This window comes from Ornithorhynchus anatinus, chromosome 9 (genome assembly GCF_004115215.2).
Source record: "Ornithorhynchus anatinus isolate Pmale09 chromosome 9, mOrnAna1.pri.v4, whole genome shotgun sequence".
NCBI lineage: Eukaryota > Metazoa > Chordata > Mammalia > Monotremata > Ornithorhynchidae > Ornithorhynchus > Ornithorhynchus anatinus.
The window spans coordinates 2,337,105-2,361,221 of NC_041736.1; the positions used below are offsets into that span (position 1 = coordinate 2,337,105).

The 24,117-nt window shown below is 48.7% G+C and overlaps 1 protein-coding gene across 4 annotated transcripts in view; it reads left to right on the plus strand.

Moving 5' to 3' along the window:
• The window catches only part of ARHGAP15 (Rho GTPase activating protein 15), a 388,578-nt gene that overhangs the window by 45,537 nt on the left and 318,924 nt on the right, over positions 1-24,117 (plus strand). For all 4 annotated transcript variants that reach the window (XM_039913099.1, XM_029072347.2, XM_029072345.2 and 1 more), the window contains exons 3-5: positions 19,945-20,013; positions 21,226-21,287; positions 23,252-23,339. In XM_039913099.1, the coding sequence (XP_039769033.1) occupies positions 19,945-20,013; positions 21,226-21,287; positions 23,252-23,339 (219 nt within the window). The remainder of the gene's footprint in view (positions 1-19,944; positions 20,014-21,225; positions 21,288-23,251; positions 23,340-24,117) is intronic.

Below are 24,117 nucleotides of genomic sequence, written 5' to 3' on the forward strand. Positions count from 1 at the left end.
ATTTGGTGCTTACTGGGTGCAGAGCACTGTACTAAATGCCTGGGAGTTCACAATACAACAGGGCTGGTAGACACGCTCCCTGAAAGCAATGAGCTTATCCTCTGGAGTGGGTGGGAAGATGAGCTCTGTTTTGGATATGCTACGTTTGAGGTTTTGGTGGGACATCCAGGCAGAACTGGCCTGAATCCATCTTTACGACTATATCAGCCTCCTTGCTGACCTCCCTGCCTCCTGTCTTTCGCCAGTCCAGTCCATATTTCGCTCTGCTGCCCGCATCATTTTTCTACAAAAAAACTTTCAGTTCATGTTTCCTCACTCAAGAACCTCCAGCGGTTGCACGTCCACCTCCACATCAAACCAGAACTTCTTACTATCGGCTCTGAAGCATTCCATCACCTTGCTTCCTGCTACCTTTCCTCCTTGCTTTCCTCCTACAACCCAGCCCATACACTTCGCTCCTCTAATGTCAACCTGCTCACTCTACCTCGATCTCGTCTATCTCTACCTCGATCTCGTCTATCTCGCCGCCAACCTCTCGTCCATGTCCCGTCTCTGGCCTGAAACGCCCTCCCTCCTCCAAAGCCTTTTTGAAGCACAATTACTCCAAGAGGCCTTCCTCAACTAAGCCCTCAATTCCCTTTTCTCTTCTAACTTGCTCCCTTTATGCACCCCCGCCCCCAGCTCCACAGCACTTGTTTACATTTCCATCATTTATGTATTTATATTAATGTCTGGGTCCCCCTCGGAACTGTAAGCCGCTGCGGGAAGGGGAAGCGACCGTAATATCGTTGTGTTGTACTCTCCCAAGAGCTAAGTACGCTGCTCTGACCACAATAAGATAGAAAAGAGGAAATATTAGAGTGCAAAGAGAAGGGTTGGGGCTAGAGAGATAGAATTTGGAATCATCAGCGTAGAGATGAAGTTGAGCCAGTGAATGAATTCTCCAAGGGAATGGGTGTAGATGAGAATAGAAAGAGAGCCAGAACTGAGCCTTGAGGCACTCCCACAGTCAGAAGGTGGGAGACAGAGGAGGAGCCCACAGAGGAGACTGAGAAGGAGCAGCTAGAGAGTCAGGAGGAGAATCAGGAGAAGGCAGTAACAGTGAAGTCAAGGCTAGATAATGTTTCCAAGAGATGCAGGTGGTCCACAATGTCAAAGGCAGCTGAGAGGTCAAAGAGGATTAGGATGGAGTAGAGGCTATTGGTCCCCTCTCAGGGCCATATCTGGAGAGTTTCCAGGACTCTACCAGTCTCAGTTACGGGATGGAGAGTCAAACAGAGGCCTACCCATTCCATTCCCAGCTCCAATTTGGAGCTTTGGGGGCAAGGAACTGGTTGCAGTATTTCAGCATTTCTGCATTTCAGTGTTTGCATGTAGTGATATTACAAAAGCTGTTCATCTGGGGTGAATCAGCTAAGTGATTCGTTTTCCAACTTCTCAATGACAGAAACCACGTCTTATCCTCACATAAGATCTTGGTTTTAGTCTAGGGCTTTGCCAATGTCCTCCTGTGTGACCTTGGGCTTGTCGCTTAACCTCACTGGGCCTTGGTATTCTAGTCTGTAAAATAGGGATAAAATGAATTATGTCCCCACCCCATTAGGGACCCCCAGATTTTTGTATCTCCTCCAGAGCATAGTGCATAGGCCTTAAGACCTACCATAAACTATTTATTGAACTGATACCGATGACAATGATGATGAGGAGGAGGAGAAGGAAGAGGAAGCCTCTGATAGGTGATATGGAAGGAGGCCAACAAGACTGAAGAGAAAGAGCCCCGTATGCTTGCTTTAGAGTAACTCTGCATTCACAACCGGCTTGTTGAAGGACTGTCAGCACAAACCTAACAGCTCGGGGAGCTGTATAGAGCCACCAACTTCCTTTGGATAATTCGGGAAAAACCTGTTAGAGGAAGGTGTTCTGTCAGACTGAGTCCAGAGTCCTGCAGCTGGAACAAGAAATGGGTCTGGCATATTTTCTTGGCACTGCCAGTTCCAGAGCTGCCTGCCTTCCAAAGCCTCCTGCTACTTGGTTCTCGAACAGAGGGAGAGCGGTGAGAATTCGGGGGTCCCCAGAACATAAAGGGTGCTACTCCTCTGTGACGCCAAGCTGTGGGTCTGAAGGAGAACGCTCCGGGTGGGGTCTGGGAAAGAAAGAGAGATAGAGAGAATGGGGGAGGATGAGGGATAGAACAGAGAACAGTGAGGGAGCCAATTGGAGAAGACAGGGAGAAAGTCAGAGAGGAGACAGTGGGTGAGGGCAGAAGGGAGAGAATGGGGGAAGATAGGGAGAGAATGGCGAAGACCGAGTGGGAGAGAATGGATGAGGATAGAAAGGGAGAGAATAGGAGTTGACAGAGACGGAGAGATGAGGAAGGATGGAGAGGAAGAGAATGGGGGAAGACAGAACGGGAGTAAATGGTGGTGGAAGGAGAGGGAGAGGATGAGGGACGACAGACAAAACAGAGAAGGACAGAGAGCAAGAGAATGGGGGAGGACAGAGTGGGAGAGAATGGTGGTAGAGAGGGAGAGAATGGGGAAGGTCAGAGTGAGAGGGAGATTGGGGGAGGCCAGGGAGGGAGATTGGAAGAGAGATAATGGTGGCAGAGAAAGGAAGGCCCCATCTCCTGGGGAGATTCTCCTCCCCTCCCCGTGACATTGATCGGAGCCTTGTCCGAGACCGTAGCCCCAGGAGGGAGATGAGTGAGGTTAGACATCGCTGCGGTGCCAGAAGGACAGGCGAGAAAGGACGTGAGAAACCCAAAGTGACATGGAAGCGGAGGCAGCTGATGGCTCTTCTGGGCTGAGGTTGAAGTCGGGGAGTTGAGCAAAATTGCACAGAAGGGCCCGGGCAGAGGGCAAAAGTCAGACAGCAGATGGATGTTCCTTTGGCAAGACTGTGGCCGGGGGGCTGGGGAAAGGAGAGGGCGAGAAACGGGAAGCAGAGCGACTTCTGTCTGCCGCTCCTCGGGACCTGAAAATCGGGTGGCTGTTCATTCTGAGCCGTTGAGGAACATTTGGAGCCAGAGAGGTTTTTCATCATCATTACTGTTATTATCATATTTGTATTATTATCATTTCGACTGGATAAGCACCTACTACATGTCAAGCATTGTTCTAAGTGCTGGGGGAGATACGAGTTAATCAGGTCAGAGCCGGTCCCTGTTCCACATGGGGCTCCCAGGTCAAGGGTACTCAGTCAGTGATGTTTATGGAGCGCTTACTGTATGCCGAGCACTGGACTCAGAGCTTTTCGACATGCAGATCGGGATGCCGGGCCCATTTTCTCGATGCAACGTTTATCCCCTTTCTGCCCCGGGTTTGCCTCGGCTCTGGCCTTGGTCTTCCTTTTTCCGCCCAGGCCCTGCCCTGTCTCACTGAAGGACAATGGGGCGCAGTGGAAAGTGGACAGGGCTGTCTAGTTCCGGCTCTGCCACTCGTCTGCTGGGTGACCTGGGGCAAGTTACTAAGCTTCTCTGTGCCTCAGCTTCCTCATGTAGAGAAAATACAGATAAAGTGCTTGTTCTCCCTCCCTCATAGACTGTGAGCCCTGTGTGAGACAGGATCTTTGTCCCCTCTAATTATCTTGTATCTGCCCCAGTGTTTAGGACAGTACTCTATACACAGAAAAGCGCTTCCTAAATAGTTCTGTCACAGCAATGTCGATGATGATTCTACGCTGACTAAACCAGATGTACATTTCACTTCCGCAGCCTCCTTCTCCACTTCTGGTGGTGCTCACGATCCAAACTCATGCTTGAGAAGCAGCACGTCATAGTAGACAGAGCCTGTCAGAAGGTCATGGGTTCTAATCCCGGTTCTGCCATTTGTCTGCTGGGTGGCCTTAGGCGAGTCAGTTCACTTCTCTGTGCCTCAGCTACCTCACCTGCAAAATGGGCATTAATCAAGACTGTGAGCCCCATGCAGGACAGGGACCGTGTCCAACCGAATTTGTACGGCTCCACCCCAGCACTTAATACAGCGCCTGGCTCGTACTAAGTGCTTAACAAAGACCGCTGTTATGTTATTATTATTATTTCATCGTTATCATGATTATTTGCCATAAAAATGACCCGGGTCAGTCAGTCCATCATATTTATTGAGACCTTACTGTGTGCAGTGAGAGAGCAATATAACAATATAACAGATACATTCCCTGCCCACAATGAGCTTGCTGTCTACAGGGGTTGGCTGGCTGCCCGAGCTGGCTGCAGCTGAAGCAGACACGGGAGTTAGGTCCTGGGATGCAGTGCAGGAGAAGGAGCGGGCCCCAGCACTGAGATTGATCGGAAATTCATTCTTCCTAGACTCATAGTTGATGGCGTTCACTGGACCCTGTGGTGGCCTTGAATTTAACCCCACAAATCCCCTGTTTCTCCCCCCGCCCCGCCCCCCCAACCCCTCCAAGCCTTGAGGATAGGAGTTTTCAGGGAGTTGTGGTTGATCTGGAGAAATGTTACCCTGCTTTAGGGAGTTGTTGACTGAGCATTTGATATGTGGTATTAGGCAATCTCTTATCTCTCCCCGGCCTCTCCCTCTCCCCAGGGAACAATGAGGCAAGGCAATAGCAGTGTTTACTCTAGTATTGTCAGAAGAGTAATGGAAAATCTGTTAGATAGAATTCTGTTGGCCCAAAAGAACTAGATTAGCCCAAACACCCACCTCTCAAACTCATTATTCTCTGAAAGAGGATTTAGCTGTTTTCTCTTTGACCAAGAAAATAACTTTAGAAAAAGATGGAAGTCTTCCATCAAAGCCTTATTGAAGGCACATCTCCTCCATTCATTCAGTCACGCTTATTGAGTGCTTACTGTGTGCAGAGCACTTTACTAAGTTCTTGGAAAGTATAATTCAGCAATAAAGAGAGACAATCTCTGCCCACATCTGGCTTACATTCTAGTAGAGGACTTCCCAACTAGGCCCTCATTTCCTCTTCTTCCACTTCCTACTTGGATTTGCACCCTTTTTTTCACCTCTCCCTCAGCCCCATGACACTTATGCATGTATCTGTAATTTCTTTATTTCTATAACTGTCTGTCTCCCTCTCTAGCCTGTAAGCTAATTGTGGGCAGGGAACGTTTCCACCAACTCCGTTCTACTGCACTCTCCCAAGAGTCACCTCTGCACAAGATAAGTGCTCAATAAATACCACTGATTGATTGATTCCACGTCTCATCCTTTCTGGTCCTCTCCTCTGGTCCCCTCACTTTTCCCCCTAATTTGCCGGCTGCGGTATTTAGTCACTGAAAGATATCACTCCCTTCTCTATCCATTCGGGGTAGGACACTGTTACTTGTTCCATAAATTTCAGTCACCTATTTACCCGGTAATATGACTCCCAGATTAACCTCTTCTGGTAACTTCTCAACCCCTCAAGACTGAAAACCCCTTTTAGATAGGGGAAGTGTCTACCGTAGTTCCCAAGGCATTTAATAGAATCCTCTGCACAGTTAGCACTCAGTAAATACAATAGATGGATTGATGGATCACTGCTGAGACAGCAAGTCCTGCATCAGCCCAAGAGGGAAGAAATCAAAGACAGAAGAAATCTGAAAGTGACTCAATTCCCTTAAGTCCTATAAGGACCCAAGAATGCACATTGCTTTTGTCTGTGACAGAAACACAGGAATGTCAACATTTTGTCATCTGTCAGTTCAAATGTTCTTGACTTATTTAATTAGTCATTGCTTCCCCCAAAGTGGGCCCCGATAGCTTAAATATGAATTCCAGGTTGGTGGGACCTTTAATTGATGCTTCTTTCATTCTAGCAATTTATCCTCCCAGATTGATATTAAAAAAAAATCCCTTTTAGCCTTGACCTCAAGTGGGAAAATCCGACTAATATTTTTCTCCCAATCTTTATGTTTTCGATTTCTTTGTTCCCTTAACCTGTGGACTGCGTTTCTTTGCCATGATAAGGCTCTGGATCTATACCCTTTCCCCTAGCTCCTAGCTCCTCACAAGTACCTCTTCCCTTCCAGATTCTCCTCTCTCGCCCCGCCCTCCCAACCCCTCTCCTCAGCGTTTCCTGGCCCCAAGGCCCCTTCCGTCAATATCAGAACTCCCTCGAAGACCTGCGACCACAATTTGCTCGATTTGATTTATTTTTCCCCAACAAACATTTTGATAATTTTAAATGATGGCAATAACTGAGCGCTAATGAGCTACACTAATAAGTTATGGTATGTACACAATGGAGGGTAAAATATTGGCTTGGAAGCAGATTCCCCCCCCCGACTTATGCATCCGCTGGGAACATTAGTGAGAGTTATTTTAAAACGTTTAATACGATTTTGGCAGCTCCCTTTTAATTGAAAGGGGACGATTCGAAATAAATGAATACGTAAAGAGATGCTCTTCTTGTTTTAAGAATCTGCGGGAACCGGTCCTGACTAGAGCAGAAGGGAGAGTTTTTCTTTTCCCAGGGAGTTATACTCAGCCAACACTCTAATGGTTCAACGAGAAGGGGGTAGAGACCCATCCCTTCGGGGGGAAACTCTCTCCCACTTCTGCACCCCGGCTCAACAGCAGAAGCACTAGGCATGGGTCCCTACTCTATTAGCCTCTCCTCAGGTAGAAAAGAGAATTGGGCCTAATAATAAAAATTAATGGTGCTTTTCATTGATACATCTCCCGTCCAAGGATCCCAGACTACTCGCCTAAATGAGATGCCATGATTATTGTCATTTTTTATATTTTCCCAAATGCAGGGAGTAAAGCATTAATGGAGCTGGGATGAGGATTAGGATCTTTGAATTTCACTCCGTCTGTCCGTCTGTAGCTTCGTCTAACGAGCACCCCTCTAGCATCCTTTTAGAACTCTTGTCCCTCCCTACTCTGGTGCCGACAGAGTTCGAGAACACCCATCGTGTTCTCCCATGTGCCACAGAACTGGAGACCGTGCAGCGGAAAAGCCGGTCACGTTGGCTCTTTGACCCGGTGGAGGCTCTGAATACCCAATTCGTCCAGATGACGGTGGGTCTTCGGGGAGGCTTAGTCCTGAGGGAAACTTCAGGAAATGACCCGCAGCAAGCAGTTGATTATAGTATCAGTGATCTGGGCCATGGCAGTTGTATACTGTATAATGTCTCTCAGTCAATCGTATTTAGTGAGCGCTTACTATGCGCAGCGAACACTGGGACATTGCATGTGGAGAGTAAGTAGGCAGAGAGGGCCTAGTGTGTGGCAAAGTGTGCGTGGATTTTTTTTTTTAATGTGCCAAAGCTGGGCCACAGTGCCGAGACGCACGGGCATTTTTATTTTTAAATGGCATTAGTTAAGTACTTACTGTTTGCCATGCACTGTACTAAGCGCTGGGGTAGATATAAGCGAGTCAGATTGGACCCAGTCCCTGTCCCACGTGGGGCTCACAGTCTTCATCCCCATTTTACATACGAAGGGACTGAGGCATAGGGAAGTGAAGGGACTTGCCCAAGATCACGCAGCGGACAAACGGCGGAGTCGGAACTAGAACCCAAGTCCTTCCGACTTCCAGGCCTGGGCTCTATCCACTAGGCCACGCAGCTTCCTGTTATCTCGGTAGTGGCTTCCGTCACGGCTGCCCACTTCAGCCAGCTACTTTTCAGGAGTCCCGTGTCCACCACACCGAGCACCCTAAGTACTTCTTAGGTCAGAGGCTCTTCGCCACAGATCAGATATCACATTTATTGAGTGCTTACTGTATGCACAGCACTGTACTGAGCACTTGGGAGGGTACAATACAACAGTAAACAGACTCATTCCCTGCCCATGGTGAGCTTATAGTCTCGAAGGGAATGGCACAAGACCCAGCAGACGTTGCCTTACTGGCAGAGCTGGAACTGGAGCTTAGGTTGGTGAGGCTTCTCGCCCAGTGATAAGATTATACATCACTTCAGCGGGATCATCAGTAGCCTCCGTCGCTTTCATCATTCTCCATTCTCATTCTACATCACCTTTATCATCGTTATTGCAGTCATCAACCAATCAATCCATGAGAAGCAGTGTAGTCTAATGGGTAACGCACGGGGCGGGAGTCAGAAAGACCTGGGTTCTAGTCCCATCTCTGCCCCTTGTCTGCTGGCTGACCTTGGGCAAGTCACTTCACTTCTCTGTGCCTCGGTTCCCTCACCTGCAAAATGGGATCGAGCGTGAGGCCCATGTGGGACAGGGACTGTGTGCAACCCGATTATCTTGTATCTACCCCACCGCTTAGTACATAGCCTAGGCACATAGTAAGCACTTTACAAATACCATCAAAAAATCAGTCTATCAAGATCAATTGTATTTAGTGAGCGCTCACCGTGAACAGACTGCTGTACTAAGCACTGGGGAGAGTAAAATATATCAAGAGTTGGCAGACACGTTCTCTGCACAGTTTACAGACTAGAGGGGGAGGTAGACGTTAACATAAACAAATAAATTAGGGCTAAGTGCATAAATGTTGTGGGGCTGAGGGAGGGGTCAATAAAGTGTGCAAATCTAAGTGCAAGGGTGACAAGGAAGGGAGTGGGGTAGGAGGAAAACAGGATCTAACTGGGGAAGGCATCTTGGAGGAATCGTGCCTTCAGTAAGTCTTTGAAAGTGGGGAGAGTGGTCATCTGTCGGATATGAAAAGGAAAGATATTTCAGGACAAAGGCAGGACTTGGGCGGGGGGTTGGCGGCAAGATAGATGAGACTGAGGGAGAGATCGAAGTGACATCCTCATCCCTGCTGTCACGGAATAGTGCTGATTAAATGTTCAGTAGACACTGTGACTGACAGCCAGAGGTGGATCAGCCGCCAATAGGAGGAAGGTATACTGGGGTGGGACTTCCCTGCTGGAAAGATCGGATCCGCTCTCGCATCACCCCGACTCTCTGGGACGGCCGGAGGAATGGCACAGTATAGGAACCCTACGGCGAAATGACCACTTCCCTTATCCTCTGTCAGAGACCTGCATTCCGGAAAATAGTGGAGCTTTCTAGCCAACCTTTGGACAAGACATCTTTGGCTTCTGAATGTAATAATAATAATAATAATAATAATGGTATTGGTTGAGCGCTCACTATGTGCTTCTACTATGAGAAGCAGCATGGACTAGTGTAAAGAGCACGGCCTGGGAGTCAGAGGTCATGGGTTCCAGTCCCGGCTTCGCCACTTGTTAGCTGTGTGACTTTGGGCAAGTCACTTAGCTTCTCTGTGTCTCAGTTACCTTATCTGTAAAATGGGGATTAAGACTGTGAGCGCCACGTGGGACCGCCTGATTACCTCGTAAGTAAGCGCTTAACAAATACCATTATTGTTATTATCACTAAGTACAGAGCACTGTACTAAGTGCTTGGGAGAGTACAATGCAACAGAATCAGTAGACACATTCCCTGTTCGCAGTGAACTTCTGGTTTTTCCCACAGCCTCTCGCTTCCATCCTTCAAAAACCCCACCTAATCTTAAATGCAGATTCCCTTGATTGACTGGGAGCGACTCACCTAGTAGTAGGGGGAGAGGGTGAGTCCTGAATCAGACTCCTGACAGGTGCATTCTGAGACCTGCTTTGTGGGAGAACAGACTGTAGACTCCCTAAGGGCGAGCATCATGTTTACTAACTGAATTGAACCCTCCCAAGTGCTTAATACAGTGCTGTGCACACAGTGAGCTCTCAATAAATACCACCGATTGACGGGCCGAGAGAACGAGTTGCCTTTTGCTGAGACATCGGCAAAACTTCCCTCCCGGGCTGTCTGCTCCTGCACTTGCAACGTGAAGTATGAAGAGCTTGGTAGGGGGAATCTGAAAGAGATCCCGCCTCGCCAACGGAGCTATCCGTGGAAGCCTGGTATGATCGTCGAAGGCATCGAGCTCCTCTCGACTTTGAACTGAAGACATTTCCCCTCCTGGTTGTGTCCCGGCTCTATATTCAAACTCCTGTTTTATGATTTTTTTGTTTGGGCCACTGGGCATTTCGGTCTTCTCGGCGAGGCATCCGGAAAAGGCTAATTGGATTCTGGAGCCAACGGTTTTAGGCACCGATCCTGTGGAACTTGGACTCGGGAATTTGGCAACCTTCTTCACCCGGGCCGGATCAAGTGGTTACCCCACGATTCAAGTGAGCGTGCTCGGGAAGGCTCGGGATGGCTGCCCCGCCATCTCGGGCAGACCGACGATACTCCACCCCCCCAGATCCAATGACCCTTAAGCAAACACTTAAGCTAGGCCCAGCTTAAGTGTGCACTTGGGCCCCGAGTTCTTCGGCTGCCGGTTTGGCTGGGGAATGCCACAGAGGCAGCGGCGATCTCCCCGGTTCTTAGTAGGGTCTCATCTATCACCTCGTATGCAAGCACTCGTACGCTTCGAAGCATCAAAGCTGCAACCCCCTCAGTCCGTCTCGACTGAAGCGCGGGCCTCCTGGGGACTAGAGAAGGGTGGCCACCTCTCCATTCGGGGCGGTTTCCCGGCCGTCCGACCCTCGACCCCTCTGCACTTCAGACCCGCCATCGCCCCGAGCTCCTTTCCTCGTCTTACGGGGGTGGGATCGTGGCTCTCCGGAGAGGAGGGAGCGGTTTGCGCCGTGAGCCGCGTCAGCCCCGACGACTCCGTGCCACAGCCTTCTGTGAGAGCGTCTGTGAGCTTTTACACCCGTGTTTAACATCTCCTGACAGACTCCAGGTGGTCGGCGTTTGAACGATGCAACCTATTTCGGTGTTAGAAATCTCACCGGTCTCTCCGCGAATTCCCTCTTGGCCGGTTTGGCTCCTGCTCCGGAGGGCTGCGGGTTCTAGGGGCGGGGCACCGGGAGCGTCCGCGGGTGGGGCGGAGCGTGGAAAAGCATGCCGATCTCGCTCTTCGGGGCGAGCCCGGGGGAGGGCTGAACTTGAGGGGGCAGCGGCGACGGTTGGCGGGGTGGGGAGGAGAGAAGCGAGCGTGTCACTTGTGTTCTGCCTGCTGCCTAAACCCATCATTGCCTGGCATCTCCGCACTAAGGGCAAGGATCCAGCCAACTTGTGAGCGGGCACCGTGCCATGTGAACAGATGGGTCTGGAAGTAGGCAGCCAGTGGACCATGTATGTGCTTCCACTGTGGGTGTGGAGGGCAAGACTCCCAACGGAGGCCCTCCAAACAGCTGTCTGGCAGGAGCCGACGCTCCTCAGACCGAGGGGGAGGGCCGGCCCCGGCCTGCTTAGGGTGGATTAACCTTCAAAACTCACACCGCTTCTGCCGCGGCGTAAGGTGATCCTGCCCGTTCGGGCCTTGGCAGAGTAGACCGGGCAGGCCGGCCGGCCGCCCGGAAGACCAGCCCGGACGAGGCAGTGACGCGGCATCTCCAGAAGTCGGCGTTGACCGAACTCCCACCGCGACCCCGAGACATCTGCCTGGGGAAGATGACCGCTAGGTCCTTTCCTATCCCCCTCCCCACCCCAGAAACGTGCCCCTGTTGGTTGGACGGGGGCCTTCGGCTTGTGGAAAATGGGATCTCAGCCCCCGGGAACCTGGGCTAGCATTTCCAGGAGTTGGGGTGTTCTTCCCGTGGATTCTGGGGGCCGCCTTTGATACCCGGCTTTCCCAGCGAACGGGATCTCCTTCCCCTTGGTTCTCCCTGCTGGTTTTTTTAATGGTATTTGTTAATCACTTACTGTAAATTTTAAAAAAAGTTAAAAAAAGTATTTGTTAAGCGCTTACTATGTGCAGAGCACTGTTCTAAGCGCTGGGGTAGACACAGGGGAATCAGGTTGTCCCACGTGGGGCTCACAGTCTTCATCCCCATTTTGCAGATGAGGGAACTGAGGCACAGAGAAGTTAAGTGACTCCCCCACGGTCACCCAGCTGACAAGTGGCAGAGCCGGGATTCAAACCCATGATCGCTGACTCCAGAGCCCGTGCTCTTTCCACTGAGCTACGCTGCTTCTCTAACTTACTGTGTTCCAGGCACCGTACAGAGTGCTGGGGTAGAGACATACAAGCTAATCATGATGGAGAAAGTCCCTGTCCCACATGGGGTTCACAGTCTTTATCCCCATTTTATCGATGAGGGAACTAAGGCACAGAGTAGTTAAGTGATCTTCCCAAGGTCACACAGCAGAAACAACCTTTCTCTGATCCACTAGTCAATCAGATTTATTGAGCACTCTGTGCCGAGCACTGTGCTAAGCACTTGGGGGAGTACAGTAGAACAATACAACAGACCTGCCCTGCCCACAGTGAGCTTAAAGTCTAGACAACAAGCTTACGGATCCACCGTCTCCGGGGTCCCCCGTCTTTCTCTTGTTGAAGCTCTAGCTGTGAGGTCACACATTTGCTCAGAGAAACATTGCCCGGAGGCAGCACTCCTCGCACCCAGGACCTGGCCCTTCTCCTCCCCCCTCAGGGCTGCCTTTGTCTGGAAGCTTTGCCCTTGTGGAAAGAGCCCAGTCCTGGAAGTCAGGAGGACCTGGGTTCTAGCTCTGCACGCAGTAAGCACTCAATAAATACAATTGAATTAATGAAAGAATGAATGAATCCCTTGCTCCCCCATTTGTCTGTTGTGTGACCTTGGTCAAATCACCTGCTTCTCTGTGTCTCAGTTACCTCATCGGTAATTATTTTTTCAGTATTACTTAAGTGCCTATTAGGAGTCGAGCAGCGTTCTAAGAGCTGGCGTAGATACAAGTTCATCTGGTTGGACACAGTCCCTGTCCCTCCTGGGGCTCACAGCGTAAGTAGGTGGAGAACAGGTACCGAATCCCCATTACGTAGCTGGGGAAACTGAAGCACAGAGAAGTAAGGGATTTGCCCACGGTCACACAGCAGGCAAGTGGTGGATCAGGGTTTAGAAGTCAGGTCCTTTGGCTCCCGGGCCCCTGCTCTATCCGCTAGGCCAAGCTACATCTCACTAGGCCACTGTGAGCCCCATTACGAGGCACTGAGTCCCAATACGGGTTTCGAATCCCCATTTTACAGACGAAAAATCAGAGCAGAGCACTGTTCCGAACACCTCCCACGAGCACAGCATTCAACGTCCGGCAGAAAAGCTGACTAGGAATGGAGGAGCAAACATTAGGAGTGGAAGACAGAGTCCTTGCCCTCGAGGAGCTTACGAACGAAAGGGCACGACGAGAGGACATAAATCGCCAAATCGATAGAGTCTTCACATCGTTAACATGATGCCCCCAAGATTTCCCAGTAGTTTTTCACTCCATTTCATTTCTGTAACATAATGCGGGTGAGAGGTGACACAGTTGTTGGCAGCAAATCTCTCCAAGACTAATGTGCGTTCAGACTAGCCCCTGATTTGAAATGAGCCAATTTTCCTCCCTGATTTTTTTCGAATGCTTGCTCAAAGTCTGGAGCACATAATCAGCGTTGCGGAGGGGTCCGAAAATAGCTTCCCACACCGGCCATAATCCCTTCTTGATGAAGCACTTCTGAAGCTTTTCACATATTTTGTGGAGTATAATTGAATGACGAAAACAGAAAAGAAGACCAGAAAATTCAAACGGACGCCTAGCCAGCGTGGCGAGAGAGGAAGTTCAAGTACCTCTCAGGAGGGGAGGGAGTCGGCCGTCCGTAATCTCTTCCGAATATCCCCTTCGGAGTAAAGCAGTAACAGACCGCTCTCCCTTCCCTTTGCAGCTCGGGAATATCTACGGGAAGCGTCGGTAGTAGGATCTGTTCGTCCGACCTGGATTTTAAGGGAAGAGACGGTCTTCGTCCCTCTGACTGCGATTGATCAGGCCGTAAAAATAGGATTGATAACGACGAGGGAATTAGGCCCTTAATATGTTCCCGAGCACTGTACTGAGTGCTGGGATAGATACGAGACCCTCAGTCCCCACCCGCGGCTCACGGTCCAAATAAGAGGGAGAACAGGGATTGAATCTCTATCTGGCAGATGAGGGAACTGAGGCACAGAAAAGTTGAGTGACTTTCCCAAGGTCACACAGCAGATGGTGGCTCAGTGGAACGAGCACGGGCTCTAATCCCGGCTCCGCCACATGTCAGCTGTGTGACTCTGAGCAAGTCACTTAACTTCTCTGTGTCTCAGTTACCACATCTGTAAAATGGGGATTAAGACTGTGAGCCCCACGTGGGACAACGTGATTACCTGGTATCTCCCCCAACACTTAGAACAGTGCTTGGCGCATAGTAAGCGCTTAGCAAATGTCATCATCATCATCAGACAGGGGGCAGAGCCGGGATTAGAACCCGGGTCCTGTGGCTCCCAGGCCTGTGCTCTTTCCATTAGGCCATGTTTCTTCTCAAAATGAGCAACTGCGTTGAGCTTTTACAAGACCCGGAGTCTGCTACCAAATATGGAGTCATCATCGATCAAACCCATCAGAATTCTCTGTCTCCGCTCTGTTGGGAGAGTATAATATAACAATATAATAGACACATTCCCTGCCCCAAATGGGTTTACAGTCTAGAGGGAGAGACAGACAATTATACAGATAAATAAATGACAGATATGGGCGAAAGTGCTGTGGGGCTGGGAGTAGGGGATGAATAAAGAGAGCAAGTCAGGGCCAACTCAGTTTCTAATCCTAGAGAAGCAGCGTGGCTCAGTGGAAAGAGCCCGGGCTTGGGAGTCAGAGGTCATGGGTTCGAATCCCGGCTCCACCACCTGTGGGCAAGTCACTTCACTTCTCTGGGCCTCAGTTACCTCATCTGTAAAATGGGGATTAACTGTGAGCCTCACGTGGGACAACCTGATGACCCTGTATCTCCCCCAGCGCTTAGAACAGTGCTCTGCGCATAGTAAGCGCTTAACAAATACCGACATTAATTAATTAATCAATCCTAGGTCTACCACTGTCCAGCTGCGTGACCTTGGGCAAGTCACTTAACCTCTTTGAGCCTCACCGTCCTCTGTTTCATTGTCTGTCCCCCCCCCCCCTTCTACACTGTGAGCCCGTCGTTGGGTGGGGATCGCCTCTATTTGTCGAAGAAATTGTACTTTCCAAGAGCTTAGTACAGAGCTCTGCGCACAGTAAGTGCTCAGTAAATACGACTGAATGAACGAAAGTACCACTGAAACAAAGCAAAAAAAAAAAGGGGGGGTGGCCCTCTTGAACGATAACACCTAGACAGATGAGCAGTCGGATTATCACTTTCCTTCAGTTGCTCAATCAGCTTTGCACAATTTGCACAATAAACTCCCACTAGCCGTGTGACCCATCTGGGCAACAGAAGGAGGCAGTGGAGTGGTTAGGATCCAACTAAAAAGCTCGGTGACTCATATCTCGGAGCATCACGTCTCAGCCAATTCAAACGTCCCCACTAAGTTAGACTTTCAGCTGCCAGGGCATTTGGAAGACCTAGGTCATGAGTTCGAATCCCGGCTCTGCCACTTGTCAGCTGTGTGCCTTTGGGCAAGTCACTTCACTTCTCTGGGCCTCAGTTCCCTCATCTGTAAAATGGGGATTAACTGTGAGCCTCAGGTGGGACAACCTGATTACCCTGTATCTACCCCGGCGCTTAGAACAGTGCTCGGCACATAGTAGGCGCTTAACAAATACCGACGTTATCATTATTATTAAGCTCACCGAGGGCGGGAATCGGGTCTCCTAATTCTACTGTACTCTCCCCAGGTACTTAGTACGGCGCTCTACGAAGAGCAGGAGCCCAGGAAATGATATTAATCCATCAGTGGTATTTAATAATGTTGGCATTTGTTAAGCGCTTACTGTGTGCAGAGCACTCTTCTAAGCTCTGGATTTAAGGAGCGCTTACTGTGTGCCTAGCACTCCCCTAATAAACCAAGTACAACCAACGGACGTTCCGGCCCACAAGGACCTCAGAGTACGGATCGCTAGCTTGATCGGTTGATCGATCGATTGACCGCTTAGCGGGAAGATTCGGGAGGATGATCGGAACGAGGTCGGCGTCGGACACGTGCGGAAGGGAAGGGGGATGCAGTGAGGGGAAATGTCTGAAGGCTCTCGGTAGATTCGAAGGGGAGAAGGCCTCTTAATTGTGGGTCGGAATTTCTCTCAGTACGTGTTTGATGCCGGTCTGCCCCAGAAGATGTGCTGTAGAGCTGCGAAATGAAACTTTTTGAAAGCGACGCTTCATTTCGTAAGGCAAAGAGGAGGGGAGGCTTCTAGGACGCCCACGTCGGGTTCAGCTGGCACATCTTGGAGAGACTGCATGTTTTTCTCTTTCCTCACTCGGAATCTAGAACCCCATAATTAAACACGCACGCATTCCCACGGCGGTAACCTGGGATGACAGTGAGAAGCAACGTCGCCTGATGGAAGAGCCCCGGCCTGGGAGTCAGAGGACCTGGGTTCTAATTCCGGCTCTGCCAGTTGCTTGCTGGATGAGCTCAGGCGATTGCTGGATCACTTCAGGCAATCGCTTCACTTCTTTGTGCCTCGTTTTTCTCAATTGCAAATTGGAAATTCAATATCTGTCCTCCCTGCTACTCAGACCATGAGCCTGATGCGGGACAGAGACTGTGCCCTATCTAATTAATGTGCACCTAACCTAGTGCTTAGAACAGTGTGTGACACATAGTAAACACTTCAGAAGTACAAAAAAACCCCACCAAACCCAAACTGTTGAAAGCAAAAAGCTGATGAGCTAACCTAGCCTGTTGGGAAGGGCAGGGGGCTGGGAGCCAAGGGACCCAGGCTCTAGTTCCAGTTCCATTTCTCTTGCTATGTGACCTGGAGCCAGTCCCTCAATAACTGAAATAATAATAATAATGATAGTAATAGTAATGATAATTGTGGTATGTGTTTAACATTTATTATCTGCCAAGCACCTGTACTAAGTGCTGGGGTAGATGCAAGATCACCAGGTCAGACAAAAGGCGCTCACAGGCAATGGAAGCAGGAGAACAGATGTTGAATCCCCACTTTGCAGCTGAGGAAACTGAGGCACAGAGAAGTTAAGTGACTTGGCCAGGGTCACCCAGTGGGCAAGTGGTGGAGTCAGGATTTGAACCGTTGTTCTCTGACTCCCAGGCTTGTGCTCTTTCCGTTAGAACGTGCTGCCTCTCAATCTCTGGGTGCCTCAGTTTCCTCAGCTGTAAAGTGACAATGAGATGCCACAGTGAAGTGGAGCTTCCCATAATACTCACCCTTCGTGAGGGAAAACAATATCTGAATTCTGGTATTTGGATAGATAGGAATAATAACAATAATAATGGCATTTAAGTGCTTACTCTGTGCAAAGCACTGTTCTAAGCACTAGAGAGGATACAAGGTGATCAGGTTGTCCCACATGGGGCTCAAAGTCTTAATCCCCATTTTCCAGATGAGGGAACTGAGGCACAGAGAAGTGAAGTGACTTGCCCACAGGTGGTGGAGCCGGGATTCGAACTCATGACCTCTGACTCCCAAGCCCGGGCTCTTTCCACTGAGCCACGCTGCTTCTCTAGGATTAGAAACTGAGTTGGCCCTGACTTGCTCTCTTTATTCATCCCCTACTCCCAGCCCCACAACACTTTTGTCCATATCTGTCATTTATTTATCTGTATAATTGTCTCTCTCTCTCCCTCTAGACTGTAAACTCATTTTGGGCAGAGAATGTATCTATTATATTGTTATAGTGTACTCTCCCAAGTGCTTATTACAGTGCTCTGCACACAGTAAGCACTTACTAAATATAATTGACTGACTGACCGACTGAGCCTCCTGAACTATTTCCACTCAGCTTCTCTACCTACGGATTATGCAGTCCATTACCGAAATAGTCTTACTCTCTTCTTTAGCGAATAAGATCTGTAATCTCCAGAGTTTTGAGCACATTGGTGGGGGCATTAATTAATTTTGAAAAACATGTCATGTTCAAGCACGGCACCGATACTGAGTTCCCTATGAAATCCAGGCTCAAAAGCGATGATCTTAGATGTTTTCTCGGCAACATCAGCAAACTGCTCCTTTTTATCCGACACACTAATAAAACAGAAACATGACACTCTCGAAAACAAGATTGCAAAATGCAGAAAATGTAGTCTGACATTTTTTTCTCCCCAAAGGATGGCCTGACACAAACTAAGGATTTGTCATGAAAGCCCGCTTGCTTAAGATGCAGGCTATTAAAAGAGAAAAACACTTCGGGACACCTCACTGCCACCAGCAGTTACTCACCCCTAATGAAATTGTTAAGTGATATTCTTCAAAAATGGGTCAGGGAAGCTTGGAATTGTGAAAGACCCTTTTCTCTGCATTATTCAAATGGAATTGAGCAGGGACGGTTCGCTCTGAGCGGGAGCACCGGCTAGGAGAGCGAAAGGGCATTTAAGAGGTCGGCTTCTGGACTTTGGAGAGAGTAAAACAAAGACCCACAATAATAATAATAATAATCACGTTGGCATTTGTTAAGCACTTACTATATGCAGAGCACTGTTCTAAGCGCTGGGGGAGATACAGGGTCATCAGGTCGCCCCACGTGAGGCTCACAGTTAATCCCCATTGTACAGATGAGGTAACTGAGGCGCAGAGAAGTGAAGTGACTCGCCCACAGTCACACAGCTGACAGGTGGCAGAGCCGGGAGTCGAACTCACGACCTCTGGCTCCGAAGCCCAGGCTCTTTCCACTGAGCCACGCTGCTTCCCATTGGATTGTGCACTAACTGAGAACACTCGGCCCCACAACGGCAGTGGGTGTTAAATCGATTTAACTTTCCCTAATTTTCTTTATTTCTGTTGAAACCAAAGGATCTGTTTGTTTAACATATAGTCTATCTCCATATTAGCCGTCAACGGAGACACTGCGATTCCCGGGTCCAGTTGGTGACGGACCTTTGAGTTGAGCAGTTAGATTTGGGAAGCACTTAGAGTCACGTAGGGTAACACTGTCCACTGAAGTGCAACAGAGGCAGTGTGTCCTAGTGGAAAGAGCAGGGGACTGGGAATCAGAAAACTCTGGGCTGAGTCTCTGCTCTGGTACTTGCCTGCGGTGTGACCTTGGTCAAGTCACTAGCCTTGTAGCTAGAGCCTGGGCCTGGGTGTCCGAAGGACCTGGGTTTGAATCTTAACTCCACTTCTCTTCTATTTGACCCTGGACAATTCACTTCTCTGTGCCTCAGTCACCTCAGCTGTAAAAAGGGCATTAAGACGGTGAGCTGCATTTGGGCTAGGTACTGTGTCCAACCTGATTGATGTGTATATACCCCAGTTCTTAGAACAGTGCTGGACGCCTAGTGAACGCTTAACAAGTACCATAATTATTATTCTTACTCTTACCCAGCAATCACGCTGTGAAGACCAGCAAGTTGAGGAGGTGTGAAGTGTCTGTCACACAAGTGAAACCCTGACTGGAAGATTCGATTCATTGCTTTCTCATTTAACCTGGTTTCCTTATACCAGTGTCCACTTCCCTTGTCCTCAGGGCTAAAAGCAGGGCTACAGGAGGAGCCGATTTGTTTGACAAAACGAGGCTCCTCTTTCCCCAAGAGATTCCCCTTTTTGGAGTTGGACTCTCTCTGCTATGGAGATCACATCTAGATTGCAAATCCTCCATAATGTGTGATATTTTTCAAGTATTTCCTATGCATCAAGCACTGTACTAGGCCCTGGGGTAGATTCAAGTTAATCAGGTTCCGCATGGAGCTCGCAATCTAAGTAGGTTGGAGAACATGTATTGAAACCCTCTTTTGCGGAGGAGGGAACTGAGGCCCAGAGACCTTAAGCCACTTGCCCAAGGTCACACAGGTAGAGGGGTGGCAGAGCCGGGATTAGAACCCAGGTCCTCTGACTTCCAGGACTGTGGCCTTTCCACTAGGCCACACTGCTTTTCTCCATCAGGAACAGTAAATCCATTAACATTTCAGGCAGCGGCTGTCAATTACCTTAGACCAATCAGGGGCCAAGAGACCTTCCCGAAAAGAACAGCATTTCCCGTGTATAACAAAATCGATATATTGATATACTGTACTCTCCCAAGCGCTTAGTACATTGTTCTGCACACGGTAAGTGCTCAGAAAATACGACCGCCTGACTGACTGTTTGCATCCTGGAAGCAGAACACCAATGACCCGATTCTAAACAAATATTCCTACAGATATCACGCCATCGAAGGAACCAATCTCAGCACATCCTGAAGGATAACTTCACACCTTTGGAACAGTTGGTAAGTGTCTGCACTTGGATTGGAAGTTTCTTTTATTTTCAACAATAAAAGAGAATTGTCCCAAGACCATCAATCACCCCGAGCTGAACTCATACAATTTCAATATGCCCAGGCAAGTTGAGCCTAGTAAAACCAGGTCAGCTTCTGTCAGGAGAACATGAGCTGAGTAAAAGAGACCAAAAAAAAAACCCCAAACCCTCCCAAAACTTCGCATTTCAATGAAGTAATGAATTGGTGTTCTTAATGCTGTCTAGGATATAATAACGTTGGTATTTGTTAAGCGCTTACTATGTGCGAGCACTGTTCTAAGCGCTGGGGTAGACACAAGGGAATCAGGTTGTCCCACGTGGGGCTCACGGTCTTCATCCCCATTTTACAGATGAGGTAACTGAGGCACCGAGAAGTTAAGTGACTTGCCCAAAGTCACACAGCTGACAAGTGGCGAGCTGGGATTCGAACCCATGATCTCTGACTCCAAAGCCCGGGCTCTTTCCACTGAGCCACGCTGCTTCTCAGATAAGAGTTGATCCGTTAGACTTCCTTGGTTGCCATCTGGAAGGGAGATGAAAGGAAGGGATAGAGTGGACGCAGTGTGGGAATTTCATGTCGGAAATGGTTGATCAAATGTGTGCAGGGAGGCTTTATCGTCCAGAAGCATTCAGGAGGCCGAGACTCCGCTGGCCTTAACCAGGATGGAGTTACAAACCCCATCAAATAAAAATAATGGCGTTATTTCTTAAGCACCTACTCTGTGCCAAGCGCTGGAGTGGATACGAGATGAAGAGGTCGCACGCAGTCCCTGTCCCACCGGGGATTCACAATTTAAACAGGAGAGAGAACACACACTGAATCCCCATTTTATTCAATCGTATTTATTGAGCGCTTACTATGCGCAGAACAATGTACTAAGCGCTTGGGAGAGTACAATATATCAATTTTGAGGGAGTGCTCAATAAATATGATTTATTGAAAGATTTATTCTGAGATTTCACCCAGGAACAACCCTCCTACTCTCGATTCGATCGTCATTCAATAGTCTGCTCTCACTACTTGCAAATCAGTTTCGCTGGGGGCGGAAAATGTGTGTTTTGCTTGTTGTACCTTCCGGAGTATTTAGTACAGTGATCTGCATTCTGTGGGTGCTCCATAAACATCACTGATTTACTGGTTGATCGATCTGTGGGCTAACTCAGATTTTTTGTTTCCCTGCAGATGGTTGTGAAAGAAGGATATCTTCAAAAAGCTAAAATTGCAGATGCAGGCAAGAAGCTGAGGTATTTATACTTTTAACTCAAGGAACTGTGATGGGAAATGGGTGGTTTTTCCTATAATTGATATGTCAGGGTTTCTGGAAATAAAGCAAACACATAAGAAACACTGTGCTTTTTGGGAAGTTCTCTCGGTCCCTGATTAGTCACCGGAGTACTGGTGTGTTTTTGTGCTTAATGTTTTCTTTTGCCTCCTTGCCTCTCTTCAATAGCAGTTTTCCCTCTTCCTTTGATTGTGAGCCTCACGTGAGACCGGGATTATGCCTGACCTGATTTATTTGTACCTACCCCGGGGTTTAGAACAGTGCTGTTTCCAGTTTTTTTTTTTTTGCCAGCAGCTTGACATAGTGGATAGACCATGGGCCTGGGAGTCAGCAGGTCATGAGTTCTAATTCCCGACTCTCCCACTTGTCTGCTGTGTGACCCTGGGCAAGTCACTTCACTTCTCTGTGCCTCAGCTGCCTTATCTGTAAAATGGATATTGAGACTGTGAGCCCCACATGGGACATTGGCTGTTTCCAACTTGATTTGCTTGTATCCACCCCCGTGCTTAGTACAGTGCTTGGCACATAGTAAGCACTTTACAAATACCATCGTCATTATCGTTATTAGTAAGCGCTCAATAAATATGATTGAATGGAATGAATGAGCAGGATGAATAATAATAATTACGGTATTTGTTAAGTGCTTACTATTGTGCCAGGCACTCTTCTAAGTGCTGGGGTGGATAGAGAAGCAGCGTGGCTCAGTGGAAAGCGCACGGGCTTGGGAGTCAGAGGTCATGAGTTCGAATCCCGGGCTCTGCCACTTGTCAGCTGTGTGACTGTGGGCAAGTCACTTCACTTCTATGGGCCTCAGTTCCCTCATCTGTAAAATGGGGATTAAGACTGTGAGCCTCATGTGGAACAACCTGATTACCCCGTATCTACCCCAGCGCTTAGAACAGCGCTCTGCACATAGTAAGCGCTTAACAAATACCAACATTATTATTATTACAAGTAAATCGGGTTGGACACAGTCCCTGTCCCACAAGAGGCTCACAGTCCTAATCCCCATTTTACAGATGAGGTAACTTGAAGCACAGAGAAGTTAAGTGATGAGCTCAAAGTCACACAGCAAGCAACTGGCAGAGCAGGGATTAGAACCCAGTTCCTTCTGACTCCCAGTCCTGTGTTCTATCCAGTAGGCCATGCTGTTTCTCTAGGGTTCTCAAGGATTTACAATCAATCAATCAATGGCATTTATCGAACTTTTACTGAATGTAGAGCACTGTATTATGTGCTTAGTGCCGTTCTAAACTCCCTCTAGATTGTAAGCTCATTGTGGGCAGGGAATGTGACGGTTTATTATTATATCGTACTCTCCCAAGCACTTAGCACAATGTTTTGTACGTACTAAGCACTCAATAAATACTCCTGAATAAATGAATGTGACCTTTTTTACCCCTCTTGGGTCTAGCACCCCTGTCACTTAGACTCGGATCTTCCCTTGCACCTTTCAGTTTCCTTGTGGTGGTGGGAAGGTTCAAGAATTTCAAAGCGACGCTTATTATTAGTGTCCAGAGCTCAGAGCAAATTTAGCCCGAGAGTTTGGTGGTCGAGCCAAGCAGCGTGGCCGAGTGGATAGAGCAGGGGTCTGGGAGTCAGAGGGACTTGGGTTCTAACCCTGGCTCTGCCACTTGTCCCCTAATCGACCTTGACAAGTCACTTCTTCGTGCCTCATCGACTTATCTGCAAAATGGGGATTAAAGCTGCGAGGCCCACGTGGGACAGAGACTGCATCCGGGCTGATTAGCTCGTATCTACCTCAGTATTTAGAGCAGTGCTTGACATATAGTAAGTGCTTAACAAATAACATTATTCATAATCATCACTGTTACCCCGCTCCCGAATCTCAGCCTGTTTCAACCCACAACTGAATGGAGACTTCCTGCCTCTCACTGGCTCTTTTGCTCTTGTTTTCTCTTCAAGGAAAAACTGGTCCACCTCATGGATTGTCCTCTCCCCTGGGAAGATCGAATTCCACAAAGAGACCAAACCGACCACTGGGATCAACCTGGTGAGTCTCCTCCTCCGATGCTCCTTCTCCCCAGGTGCTCCTGTTTTGGGGGTATAAAAGGGGATGTGGCCAAGCAGCACACTGTGATCCACTGACATCTGCAAGCAGAGGCAGGAGATGACTCTGAATCAGATCCGTAGAGAAGCAGTGTGGTTTAACGGAAAGAGCACACGTTTGGGATTCAGAGGTCATGGGTTCTAATCCCGGCTCTGCCGCTCGTCAGCTGTGTGACTGGACGAGTCACTCAACTTCTCTGGACCTCAGTTACCTCATCTGTAAAATGGAGATGAAGACTGCGAGCCCCGTGTGGGACAACCTGATTACCTTGTACCTACCCCAACGCTTAGCTCAGTGCTTGGCACATTGTAAGACCTCAACAAATACCATCATTAGAGCGCAGGCCTGGAAGTCAGAAGGACCTGGGTCTTAATACTGGCTCTGCCACTTGTTGACTGTGTGACCTTATTCATTCATTCATTCAATCGATCATATTTATTATTATTTTAGTATGTGCGGAGCATATTAGCGAGAGCTTGGGAGAGTACAGTATAACAGTAAACACACATTCCCTGCCCACGACGAGTTTATAGTCTGGAGGGAGGTGGGGGAAGACAAATAAATTACAGACATGCACTTAAGTGCTGTGAAGCTAGGAGGGGGTGATGAATGAAGGGAGCAAATCAGGGTGATTCAGAAGGGAGAGGGAGAAGAGCAAGTCACGTAACTTCTCCGGATCTCAGTTACCTCATCTGTAAAATGGGGATTAAGGCTGTGAGCC